This window comes from Mustela erminea, chromosome 1 (genome assembly GCF_009829155.1).
Source record: "Mustela erminea isolate mMusErm1 chromosome 1, mMusErm1.Pri, whole genome shotgun sequence".
NCBI lineage: Eukaryota > Metazoa > Chordata > Mammalia > Carnivora > Mustelidae > Mustela > Mustela erminea.
The window spans coordinates 68,459,045-68,471,883 of record NC_045614.1 but is presented as its reverse complement, the minus strand read 5'-3'; the positions used below and the strand labels follow the sequence as shown (position 1 = coordinate 68,471,883).

Below are 12,839 nucleotides of genomic sequence, written 5' to 3'. Positions count from 1 at the left end.
GTAATTTTTATTTACTGTCTTGTTGATTTTGGCCATTCTAACCGGTGTAAGGTGGTATCTCAGTGTGGTTTTGATTTGCATCTCCCTGATGGCTAATGATGATGAACATTTTTTCATGTGTCTGTTAGCCATTTGTATGTCTTCTTTGGAGAAGTGTCTGTTCGTGTCTTCTGCCCATTTTTTTGACATGATTATCTGATTTTTGAGTGTTGAGTTTGAGGAGTTCTTTATATATCTTAGGTATCAGCCCTTGTCTATAGTGTCATTAGTGAATATCTTCTCCCCTTCTGTGGGTTGCCTCTTTGTTTTGTTGACTGTTTCCTTTGCTGTGCAGAAGCTTTTTATCTTGAAGTCCCAAAAGTTCATTTTTGCTTTTGTTTCCTTTGCCTTGTCCTCAGTCATTTTTAAGAGTTTAGAGCTTCAAAGACCAAAAAGCTTGAAAACTGTAAATCTGGGATAACCTCCCTGCCTTTTTTGTTTTTCAAGTCATTGGCTTTGGTGCAGCCAGTTGGTCCCCTTGTTTCCTGGTAAGATTCAAGCTTAGCAGTTACCGAAGGTACCATTATTATACCCCATTAGGAGGCATGATGTCAGGTTGCGCCCCCCCCCCGCCGTGGGGCCACCTTGTTCTATCCCTTAATTGACCTGATGATAAGCAGATTGTAGAGGCGGTTTTTCACTTTGTAATGAATCTACTGCTAGATACTTTGAGACTTTCCTGTTTCCTTTTATTGGTACCCTTAAAAAATAGTTTTTAATTGGTTGTTGCTAGTACATGGGAATGCTGTTGATTTTTGTATGTTTTATCTAGCAACCTTGCTGAATCCTGCCATTATTTCCAATCAACTTTCTTGGATTTTCATGTCGACGGATATTTCAACTGTAAATAAATAATGACTGTTTTCTTTCTTCCTTCATCTTGATAGTTATTGTCTTTTGGGTTCACTAATATGTTCAGTATAATTTGGACAGAATTAGTTATAACAGGAATCTTTCTCTTGTTCCTGATTTTTTTTTCCCCCTCATCATTGAGAGTCATGTCACATGTTTCTGGTAGATAACTTTTTATCAGTTTAAAAATGGTTCTTTTCCTGTATTTACTAAGAGTTTGTATTGTGAAGGATGTTAAATTTTATCAAATTCTTCATTTATTTCTTCTTTTGAGATTATCATATTAAATAAAGTGTTTTCATTTTTTTTAATATTTTCATTTACAATAATAAATTTCCTAATGGAATACCATGTTACATTTAAATGATTAATTCCACTTGGTAAGTATTTTTAAATACATATTGTTATATTGAATATGTCAGTATTTTATTTAGGATTTTGTGTCACTTAATAATTTTCCTTTCTTGATCGCTGAGGGCAGGGTACCCATGCTATTTATCATGGTAGCTCTTACCATATTATGTCAATATAATATGGAATAAGGAACAGTTTTAGGAGAAGAATGGCCAGCCTTGATGTCTGTGTGCTGCTTACTGCCCTCAGTATACTTTTTCTTTGTCCTGCACTCAGCATAGGGAACTCTCAGACATGGTGTTTCTCCAGGGCTGGTTTTAAGGAGCCAGTGGGATGGATCATCTGAAACCTGAAACTTTTTTTCATTCATTTAATAAATAGATGTGTAAAAGTAGTTATAATTTCATAGCAAGTATTGTTAATGACTTCTTTGTTTTTAAAATTTTGTAAGTTTGTCTTGGTTGGTTGGTCCTTGCTAACTTGCAGCTAATAGGGTAGAGTGTTTCTTAGTTAATATATTTTTGTTTATGTATGCAGTTATTTACTTTGTTGAATTTGCATTTTTTTTTCTTTCTTGTTGTTGGGAGTATGTCCCTGATTTGCTAAATTTACTGGCTTTAAAGTGCTCAGTAGTGTTAAGAGTACTGATAAAGTGTTAACATGTGCATACGACACTCACTTGATGTGTGAGATAGAAACAGAACGTGTGGTGTGCTGCTGTGTGGGGGTAGGGACTCCCTGGGTGCTGTATGCTAAAATGCCAAGAAGACTTGGGCATGCCTTCTGGAGGCTGCCTAGTGGCACATCCAGGAGAATTTGTCTCTACATCTCTGCAGAGGCCCAGCCTTGTACTGTCGGAGCTGAAACAGTGGTTTTGAAAGCTGAATGGGGGCTATCAGGATTTCTTAAGACTGAATTGTGGTAAAAATGGCTTAATAGCTAAGATTTTCACTCTTTCCTAACTCTTGATTTCTACACTTTTCAGAGAGATGAATCGATGCTATATCGGTCAGTATATTTTAAAACCACATCTATATGCTGCAACACAGCATAAGGAAATACATAGAAGCAAAGGCAACCAAAGAGTGGTTACAAACTACTCACCACTGAATCTCCAGCTGAGCACCAACCCCCCGCCTCTCTCTGCCTCACCTCGCCCCCAGTCCAGCTCCGGAGGCACCCATGAGCCTTGAAAATAGCCAGAGACTAACTCAGAATCCCTGGGTTCCTGCTTTGTCCACATACCCAGAGCATCTGGAGGAAGCACATTCTGCCATTCCCAGTACTTATGTTTGGGTATTTTCTATTTTAGTGAAATACAAAACAAGAAAAGAAACTGACTAGGAATGGAATCTGACCTACACTAAGCTCAGCTACTGAGCCTAATATACGTGTCTTGGTGAAAGATGGACTCTGAGATACCATAATAATAATTATAATAACTCATTTTAGAATTATTCTATATAATATAGAATATATAGAGAATATAATATAGAATATTTAATAATATATAAATATTTACTTATATATTTTTATGTAATTTATCAAATTTATATAATTTATTTATATAATTACATACTCTTTTTTAAAAGATTTTATTTATTTATTTGACAGAGAAAGAAGGATCACAAGTAGGCAGAGAGGCAGGCAGAGAGAGAGGGGGAAGCATTCTTCCTGCTGAGCAGAGAGCCTGATGTGGGGCTTGATCCCAGGACCCTGAGATCATGACCTAAACAGAAAGCAGAGGCTTATTAACCCACTGAGCCACCCAGGTGCCCCTATAATTATATATTCTATATATTATCTCTATATATTCTAGATATAATCTATCTAATTATATGTTTTGTATAATTCTATATAATTACATATTCTATTATATAATGCCTATATTATATATAATTTTATATATTATATAATAATATATAGAATATATAGTATATATGTATATATACTATCTCTAGTATATAGTTATACATATATTTATATTTTATAATACACAGAATATATGTAGAACATATAGAATATATACATATAAAATACTTGTCACAATATTTTACTTAATAATTGCTTTAAAATATTGTGACAAGTACTTTTACTAGATCTGGAGTTGTTGCAGCCTGTGCACTTGGATGGTCATGAGGAGGCCTGAGGGTGCTGGAAGTAGGCAAGCCTGGCCTTAGGCCTTACGAGGGCTGGGTCTGTCACTCAGTCACTGCATGGCGTAGAGCACTGCTTGGCTTCTCTGGGTCAGAATAAATGTGTGTTGTGAGTAGCAGGCCTCGAGTGAGGAGTTTGAGTAGCATGTCACTGGGTCCTGGAGAGTTGTAATGTCACTCAAGTGGCAAGTGAGAGTCACCAATGCCCAAGCATCCTACTTCGGTGAGGGCTCCTTTGTCCAATTATTAAGTAACTAAATAACTTAACTCATACTGATATTTATGTTTCTCCCCCACCAAGCTGAGGGCATATAATGATTGTTGCCCCTTTCTTTCTTTAGACTAAATCTATTAAAGCCTATTAGCAAGGTTTTTAAACATAGTTTGAGAAAAAATTTCTTCTTGCTTCTGTGGTTTCCCCACTTTCTGCTGTGGATTTTCTCGTTGGCCTCTTTGGTGTATCTGCTGCTTCTGACGGTGTGACTCTCAGGAGGTCCTTGTTACTACCAGCTTTTTTTTCTTTACTTTTTAAAAAATTGGGATCTAATTCACATGCCATAAAATTCACCATTTTGAGTCAGTACAATGTAATGATTTTTAGTGAATTCACAAGGTTTTACAACAATGACCACTAAGTCCAGAATGTTTCCTCATCCCTGAAAGAAACCTGACACCCATTAAGCTGTCAGTCCCTACCCCAGTGTCTGGCAACCACCAGTGTGCATTCTGTCTCTGTGGATTTTCCTGCTGTATGCATGTCATGTACATGGAATCCTCCAGTATGTGGCTTTTGTGTCTAGTTTTTTTCACTAAGCATAGTACTTTCAGGGTTCATCCATGAGATAGCATTTATCCATACTTCATTCCTTTCTGTGGTTGGATAATATTCCCTTGTATGAATATACTACATTTTATATATTCATTCATCAGTTGATAGATATTTGGATTGTTTCCATTTTTTGGCTGTTAGAAATAATGCTAGTATGAACATTTGTGTGCAAGCTTTTATATGAGTGTATGTTTCTTATGAACATATGTTACCATAGGCTAGGTCATATGTTCACTCTCTGTTTCACTTTTTGAGGAACTGCCAAACTATTTTCAGAGGCCGTGGTACCATTTTACATCCCTGCCAGTCCACTTTTTTCTACATCTATATCAACACTTGTTATGTAAGATTTATTTATGAGAGAGACAGCATGTGCACAAGTTGGGGGAGGGCCAGAGGAGGAGGGAGAGAGACTCTCAAGTAGACCCCACGCTGAGCACAGAGCCAGACTTGGGGCTTGATCTCATGACCATGAGATCATGACCTCAACAAGACCAAGAGTCACGCACAACCAACTGAGCCACCCAGACGTCCCTCCCCTTTTTTAATGATAGCCACACCTAATACATGTGAAATGGTATTTCATTGTGGGTTTGATTTGCGTTTTTCTTTCTTTCTTTCTTTCTTTCTTTCGTTCTTTCGTTCTTTCTTTCTTTCTTTCTTTTTAAGATTTTATTTATTTATTTGACAGAAATAATAAGTAGGCAGAGAGAGAGGAAGGGAAGCGGGCTCCTTGCTGAGCAGAAAGCCCAATGCAGGGCTCCATCCCAGGACCCTGGGATCATGACCTGAGCAGAAGACAGAGGCTTTAACCCACTGAGCGACCCAGGCACCTCTGATTTGCATTTTCTTAATGCCTAAAGATACTGATCATCTTTTCATGTGCTTTTTGACCATTTTGTCTCTTCTTTGGGGAAGTACATATTCATATTCTTTGCCCATTTTTCATTGGATTATGTGTCTTTTTATTATTTCATTGCAAAAATTCTTCATATATTCTAATATAAATTTCTTTCTTTCTTTTTTGTTTAAAGAGCGAGTGTGAGAGGGATGGAGAGAGGGGCAGAGATGGTGGGAGAGAGAGAATCTTAAGCAGTCTCCCTACCTAGCACAGAACCTGATCAGGGCTCAGTCTCATCATCATGAGATCAGGACCTGAGCTGAAATCAAGAGTTGGCTGCTTAACTGACTGAGCCACTCAGATGCCCCTGAATATAAATTTCTTATCAGCTATATGATTTGCAAATATTTCTTATCGTTCTGTGGGTTAGCTTATTTTGAGTGTCCTTTGATGCATAAAAGTTTTTTAATTTTGATGGAGTCAGATTTCTCTCTTTTTTGTTGCTTGTTCTTTTGCTGTCATCTCTAAGAAACCATTGCCTTATCTAAACACAGGAAGATTTACTTACTCCGGTGTTTTGTGCTAAGAATTTTATAGACTTAGCTTTTACATTTAGGTCTGACCCATTTTGAATTAATTTTTTTAGATAGTATGAGGAAGGAGTCCAGATTCATTCTTTTGCATGTGGATATCCAGCTGTCCTACCACCATTTGTTTAAAAAAAAAATCATTTTTTTCTTCATTGAAGGATCTTCACACATTTGTTGAAAATTGTAAGTCTATAGATATATGGATTTGTTTTTGGACTCTCAGTGCTATTCCTCTACATGTCTATCCTTATGCTGGTACTACACTGTCCTGATTACTGTAGCTTAATAGTAGGTTTTCAAATCAGGAAATGTAATTTCTCTAACTTTGTTCTTTTTCAAGATTGTTTTGACAATTCTGGGTCCCTTACAGTTCCTTATGATTTTAGGATTAGCTTGTGCATTTCTTTTAAAAATGCAGTTGGAAGTTTGATTGCATCGACTCTATTCATCAATTTGGGGAGTATTTCCGTTTTAATATTAAGTTTTCTAATCTGTAAGCATGGATTGTCTTTCTGTTTATTTAAGTCTTTAATTTCTTTCAGCAATGATTTGCGGTTTTCAGTGTACAAATCTTGCATTCTGTTAAATATATTACTAAGTGTTTTATTCTTTTTTTTTTTTAAGATTTTATTTATTTATTTGTCAGAGAGAGAGCATAAGCAGGCAGAGTGGCAGGCAGAGGCAGAGAGAGAAGCAGACTCCCTGCTGAGCAAGGAGCCCGATTTGGGGCTCGATCCCAGGAACTTGGGATCATGACCTGAGCTGAAGGCAGCGGCCCAACCAACTGAGCCACCCAGGTGTCCCCTAAGTGTTTTATTCTTTTTGGTACTACTATAAATGAATTTTTAAAAAATTTCATTTTGAGGTTGTTCATTGCTGGTTTCTAGAAATACCACTGATTTTTGTAGGTTAATCTTATATCCTGCAACTGTACTGAAGTTTATTATTAGATTGCTTATAATTAGACCTAATAATCTTTTGGGGGGAGTTCCTTAGGGTTTTTTGGTATGTAATATCATGTCCTGGGCAAATAGAAATAGTTCTACGTTTTTTCTTGTTCTGGATGGCTCTTATTTCTTTCTTTGCCTTATTGTTCTGGTCAGAACCCTAAGGACAGTGTTGAATAGCAGAGTTAAGAGCAGACATTCTTGTCTTGTTCCTGATCTTAGGTGGGAAGCTTTTAATTTTTCAGCATTAAGTATGATATTAGCTGTGGTGATTCATAGATGCTGTTTATCAGTTTGAGAAAATTCTCTATGATTACAATTTGTTGAGTGTTTTTATCATGAAAGGGTATCAGATTTTGGTTTTTTTTTTCCTGTATCCATTGAGATTATTATAGAATTATATAAAGATATATATTTAGGGATCTCTGGGTGGCTCAGTTAGTTAAACATCTGCCTTTGGCTCAGATCCTGATTCCAGGGTCCTGGAATCGAGTCTCACATCAGGCTCCTTACTCAGTGAAGAACCTGCTTCTTCCTCTGCTTGTTACTCCCTCTGCTTGTGCTCTCTCTCACTCTCTCTCTCTGACAAATAAACAAAATCTTAAAATATATTATATAAATTATATATATCTATCAAATTTTGTTGTGTTTATGTATTTCCTTTTGCTTGCTCTAGATTTAGTTTACTGTTGTTTTACTAGATTCGTAAGGTGAAAATTTTAGCTGTTTTGAGATCTGCCTTTTTTTTTAAATGAAAGCCTTTATACCCATGAACTTCTATCCGAGCTCTGTTTTTACAGCATCCTATAAGTTTTGATATATTGTATCTTAATTTTCATTCATTTTAGTATTTTCTAATTTTTCTCATGATTTCTTCTTTGACTTATTGTTTTTTAGTAGTATGTTGGTTAATATCCATACAATGTGTGAATTTCCCAAATTTCCCTCTGTTATTGATTTCCACTTTCATTCCATTGTGGTCAAAGAGTATTTTGTATGATTTGTAAGACTTTCAGATTTGTTGAGAATTGTTTTACGATCTAACATCTCATCTATCCTGAAGAATGTTTCATGTGTACTTGGGAAAAATGAGTATTCTATTGTTGAGTTCAGTGTTATGTAGATGTTGATGTGGGGCTGCAAGTGAACGGTCAAGAAAGAATTGCTTCCTGTCCACAGGGACAGGACCTTTGGGCAGAAGAAGTTGCACTTTTGCTTAATGAGTCTGGTGGTTATATGCTTAATACTCAAGGGGGAAGGGACATGTAGGGAGTGTTAAATCGTAAATGTTTCTTCAAATTCTAGTCTTGACATTACTTTTGCAAATTTTTCTTGTGCTTATCAATCAATTTGACTGAGATTAACTATCAGTGAGACGTACAGGTAGTCTTGAGATCCTTTAAGAATGTAGCAACAAGCACTTAATTTGGTCCTTATCAAACTTATGCAGGCCATAGATCAACCTACTGGGCTAAAGGTGAACATTTTTCTGCTTCTGTCCTTCATCACATGTCTTTAGGTCTCTCTTTTTGTGGTGGGGAATGCTTTCAGCACTAAACCAGGAAGTTTAAAACTGTGCCTTAACATTCCCTTCCTGCTTATGCAGAGGTGAGATCTTAGACAGAGCCTTCTAAGATCTTTCCTGAGATTATGCATGATCCTAGGCATGTGCCTGGTTGTCTAGGTTTCCAGGAAAATGTTGGAACTCTTCAACCCCGTGTGAATGTCTCTTTCCTCAGCTTGCCCTTTTGAGCTCCCTGGCTAGTCTCTTGTTTGCCCCAACTGCTATCCATTACCTCAGGCAGACTGATGTTTAAAAATTCAACTGACATACCCAGGGAGAAGCCTTTAGCACTCAACGAGATTTGATGAAGTTGAATAAAGATGAGCCTTTTGAGTGAGGTTTTCTAGGGTCCTATTAACCAGGTCATATAATGATTTCCCTTTGGGAGTGAGGCTTTCAAAGATCTCCAGGCCCACCTTGCTCCCTCTGGTCCTGGGAGTGTATGCTGTTTTTGTTTTGTTTTGTTTTGTTTTTTTTCAATGTTCTACAGAGCTGGGGAGTAGGAGATGAGACTAGAATAACTTAAAATGCCAGAAGATTGAGATGTTTGTTATGACTGTATGCCGCCAGAATTGCTACAAGCCTTTGGTTAATTTCCAGAGTACCCGAAAAATTGATTCTGACACATTTTGCCATCTTTTCTATTCTCATGGAGGGGCAAAGTTCTGGAGGTCCTTGCTCTTCCATTTTCACTGACATCACTGATATAAGAAAGACATTAGTTTCGAAGCCAACAGCCAAGAAAGAATTTTTGAGATGTCTTTAGTGCAAAAAGGTCGTTTTATTAAAGCATGGGGACAAGATCTCTGGGCAGAAAGAGCTGCACTGAGGGGATGAGGAGTGACCCATTATAAACTTGCAAATTGGAACGGGGTTAAGGATAGCATAAGCCTTCTATGTATTTTGGAAACAAGGTTTTCAGGATCCTGAGGGGGCTAGCTCTTGTTAGGAAAAGGCCATTCATTATTGTTTAGTAAGCCTTCAGTCATTAGACCCTTCAGATATATATACTTGGATCTTATGCTTGGAGGATTGCCAACATGTATCTTGGCGGGGAGTGGGGAGATTGGTGAGATAAAGGAAGTTTCCAAAAGAATTTTTATGTTAAAGTAGACTTTACAGCATTCTGGGGGTTTGGGACTGATGTTGCCTTTTGCCCTTAGCAAAGTATTAATGTCGAGGCAGCTTAGTTCTTAGAGGAAGGTCACTCTGCTTATTTTAAGGACTTGTCAATGGGCTGTAAGTAGTGAGGAAATTTAATAATTTTTCTTTTGCCTTTGTTTTCCACATCATCACCACCTCAGTTTTTTATTGGAAGGTCAGGGACTGAGATTCTGGGGTACCCATGGTGTGAGGGGACAGTCATGCAAGATTTTTTTAATTTAATTTAATTTTTCAGTGTTCCAAGATTCATTGTTTATGTACCACACCCAGTGCTCCAAGCAATATGTGCCCTCCTTAATAAGATTTCTAATGGTGATATTGAATCATTTCTTTTCAGTTGATCAAGAGCAAACATCTTTAGCTTTGCTGTTATTATGTAATAATTCAGTGATTTGGCACAATGAAATGAGTAGCTAAGTCATTTTTTCATTCTTTCAGGAACTTAAATATAAAATTGCTTTTGAATTTATGTAAAATCTGTTGTTGAGAAGAAGAAATTGAGAGGAATTGAGATTTTTTTGGTTGGAGGCCAGTGTCTTGGGTAGTATAACGTTATTCCTGTTATATGATATTAAAACAATGCCTTTTTTTTCTTGTGGTTTACATTTTCAGGGTACCTTTGATGATTACTTGGAATTATTCCTTCAGTTCGGTTACGTGAGCCTTTTCTCCTGCGTTTACCCATTAGCAGCTGCCTTTGCTGTGTTAAATAACTTCACTGAAGTTAATTCAGATGCCTTAAAAATGTGCAGAGTCCTCAAACGGCCATTCTCAGAACCTTCAGCCAATATTGGTGTATGGCAGGTAAAAATTTATTCCTTTGGGGGAAAAAATTAGCAAAATGGGACCTTATGATTAAAAATTAAAGTGCTCAGGAGAGATTTGGAAAAATTGGATGTTATCCTGTTTATTTTTATTTATTAATTTTTTTGGCCACAAACTAGCTGTGTGACTTCACATAGTTACTAACTTCTTCTGGACCTTGCTTTTCTTGTTTTTAAAATTAGGGATGGGGCGGGGGAGGTAAATTATAATTTTTTTATGACCCCTTTCAGACGTAAAATTCTAATAGTTTTCTAGGAAAGTAGCCAGCTGGGATTTTACCCTCTGGATGGTAAAGAGGCCCTCCCACTGCAGTGTCAATGCAGATCATGTGGGGAGCCTGGACTTCCACACTTACCCAGGAATAATGAGGTTCCCTTTCTAGTTTCTGCTGCAGTGATCTCAGATAAAGCCTAATGGAGAGTCAGACATTTCACCACCACCCAGCACAGCAGAGGCCACATGGAAGTGCACATGAGCCATTTGTACCCCTCCAAGCAAAAGAGATACCAGTGGGGAGGTTAGTGGGAAGCCAGGACTCTGATCCCTGTCCAGTAATAATAAGGATCCCATCCCCCACTTTGGGTGTCAGTGGTGTCCAAATGGGCAACCTAACAAGATGTCACTTCTTTCCCTGCTGGAGTGATGTCAGAGGAACCAACTAAAACAAAAGTTTTAAATAAAATGTAGAATCTTATAACACCCAAAATGTCCAGGGTTCTATTAAAAAATCATCATACCAAAAACCAGGATGTTACCTCCCCCAAAAAAGGTGATATAGTCAGTAGATGCCACAATCAAGGTATCAGATGTTAGAAATATCAGACAAATATTCTAAAGCAGCTTTGATAGAATGAATACATCTAAAACAGATGGAAAAATAGAATATCTGAGCAAAGAAATAGAAGATATGAAGGAGAGGCAAATAGATATTTTAGAATTGGAAAATATAATTAAAATAAAAAACTCAGGGGCACCTGGGTGGCTCAGTGGGTTAAAGCCTCTGCCTTCGGCTCAGGTCACGATCCCAGGGTCCTGGGATCGAGCCTGGCATCTGGCTCTCTCAGGAAGCCTGCTTCCCTTCCCCTCTCTATGCCCGCCTCTCTGCCTACTTGTGATCTCTGTCTGTCAAATAAATAAATAAAATCTTAAAAAAATAAAAATAAAAAACTCAGTGGATGAGTGCAGGAGCAGAATGGAAGGAGTAAAGATCAGAAACTGGAAAACAGTGCAATAGAAATGATTCAGTCTGAATAGCAGACAAAAAATAGCCAAAGTAAATACAACCTCAGAGACCTGCATGACTCTAACAGAAAATCTAACATTCTTGCTGTCGGTGTTCCAGAAGGAAAGGAGAAAGGAGGGGCTAAAAAATATTTGAAGTAATAATGGCCAAAACTTTTTGATTTGGTAAGAGAACTAAAACTACAGATTCAAGAAACTGATTGAATCGCAAATAGAATAAGCCCCAAAAGTCTGTGCCAAACACATTGTAACTAAACACATGAAAGCTAAAGACAAAGAAACACTTGAAAGCACCAGGAGAGAAATGACTTGTTACCTACTATAGGGGAAGACAATTAGAATGACAGCCAGTTTTTCATCAGAAACCATGGAGGCTGGGGTGTCTGGGTGGCTCAGTGGGTTAAAGCCTCTGCTTTCGGCTCAGGTCATGATCCCAGGGTCCTGGGATCGAGCGCCACATCGGGCTCTCTGCTCAGCAGGGAGCCTGCTTCCTCCTCTCTCTCTGTCTGCCTCTCTGCCTACTTGTGATCTCTGTCTGTCAAATAAATAAATATATCTTAAAAAAAAAAAAAAAGAAAAGAAACCATGGAGGCTGGAGTCAAGTGGCATAGTATCTTTTAAGCACTTAAAGAAAAGTTCCATTAATACAGAATCCTATATTCAGAGAAAATATCCTTCAGGATTAAAAAGAAAATCAAGATACTCTTAGATGAAGGAAAACTAAGAGAATTTGTTGCCAGAAGACCTATCCTAAAAGAATAGCTAAAAGAAACTCTCTATACTTAAGGAAATGATAAAAGAAGGGACCTGGGAGCATTAGGAAGAAAAACCATGGTAAGCAAAAATACAAGTAAACATATTAGACTTTTCCTGTCTTGAGTCTCTAAAGTTATATATGACAATTGAAATAGAAATTATAACACTATCTAATGATTCTAAATATATGTGGAGACAATACTAAGAAACTATACGGAAAGGTAAAAGGAGGTGAGGTTTCTTTATATCACTCAAACTAATAGATGACGACACAAGTAGACTGATTATTTATAGACGGTCCCCAACTTACAATAGTTCAAATTATGATTTTTTGACTTTACAACAATGTGAAAACAATACGTATTCAATAGAAATCATACCTCATCTTTAATTTGGATCTTTTCCTAAGCCAGTGGTATGCAGTATGATCCTCTCTCATGATTCTGGGCAGCAAGCTGTATAGTCATAAGGGTCAACAGCCAATACACCTAGAACTGTCTGTACCCACACAACCATTATGTTTTTTACTTTCAATACAGTGTTTAACAAATTACATGAGATATTCAACACTTTATTATAAAGTAGGCTTTGTGTTAGATGATATTGCTGAACCATAGTCTAATCTAAGTGTTCTGAGTACATTTAAGGTAAGCTAGGCTAAATTACGATAATTTGGTAAG

At 37.2% G+C, this 12,839-nt stretch overlaps 1 protein-coding gene and 1 long non-coding RNA gene across 7 annotated transcripts in view; one reads left to right on the top strand and one right to left on the bottom strand.

Moving 5' to 3' along the window:
• The window catches only part of ANO10 (anoctamin 10), a 237,145-nt gene that overhangs the window by 45,151 nt on the left and 179,155 nt on the right, over window positions 1-12,839 (top strand). For all 6 annotated transcript variants that reach the window (XR_004277434.1, XM_032307783.1, XM_032307868.1 and 3 more), the window contains one exon: window positions 9,949-10,140. Coding sequence is in view for 5 of the 6 variants with exons in the window: in XM_032307783.1 (XP_032163674.1) it covers window positions 9,949-10,140 (192 nt within the window). In the remaining variant the exon portion in view is untranslated. The remainder of the gene's footprint in view (window positions 1-9,948; window positions 10,141-12,839) is intronic.
• LOC116570651 overlaps window positions 12,482-12,839 on the bottom strand; it is a 52,329-nt gene continuing 51,971 nt past the window's right edge. Inside the window, exon 3 of the long non-coding RNA XR_004277511.1 lies at window positions 12,482-12,614. This is a non-coding gene — a long non-coding RNA (uncharacterized LOC116570651). The remainder of the gene's footprint in view (window positions 12,615-12,839) is intronic.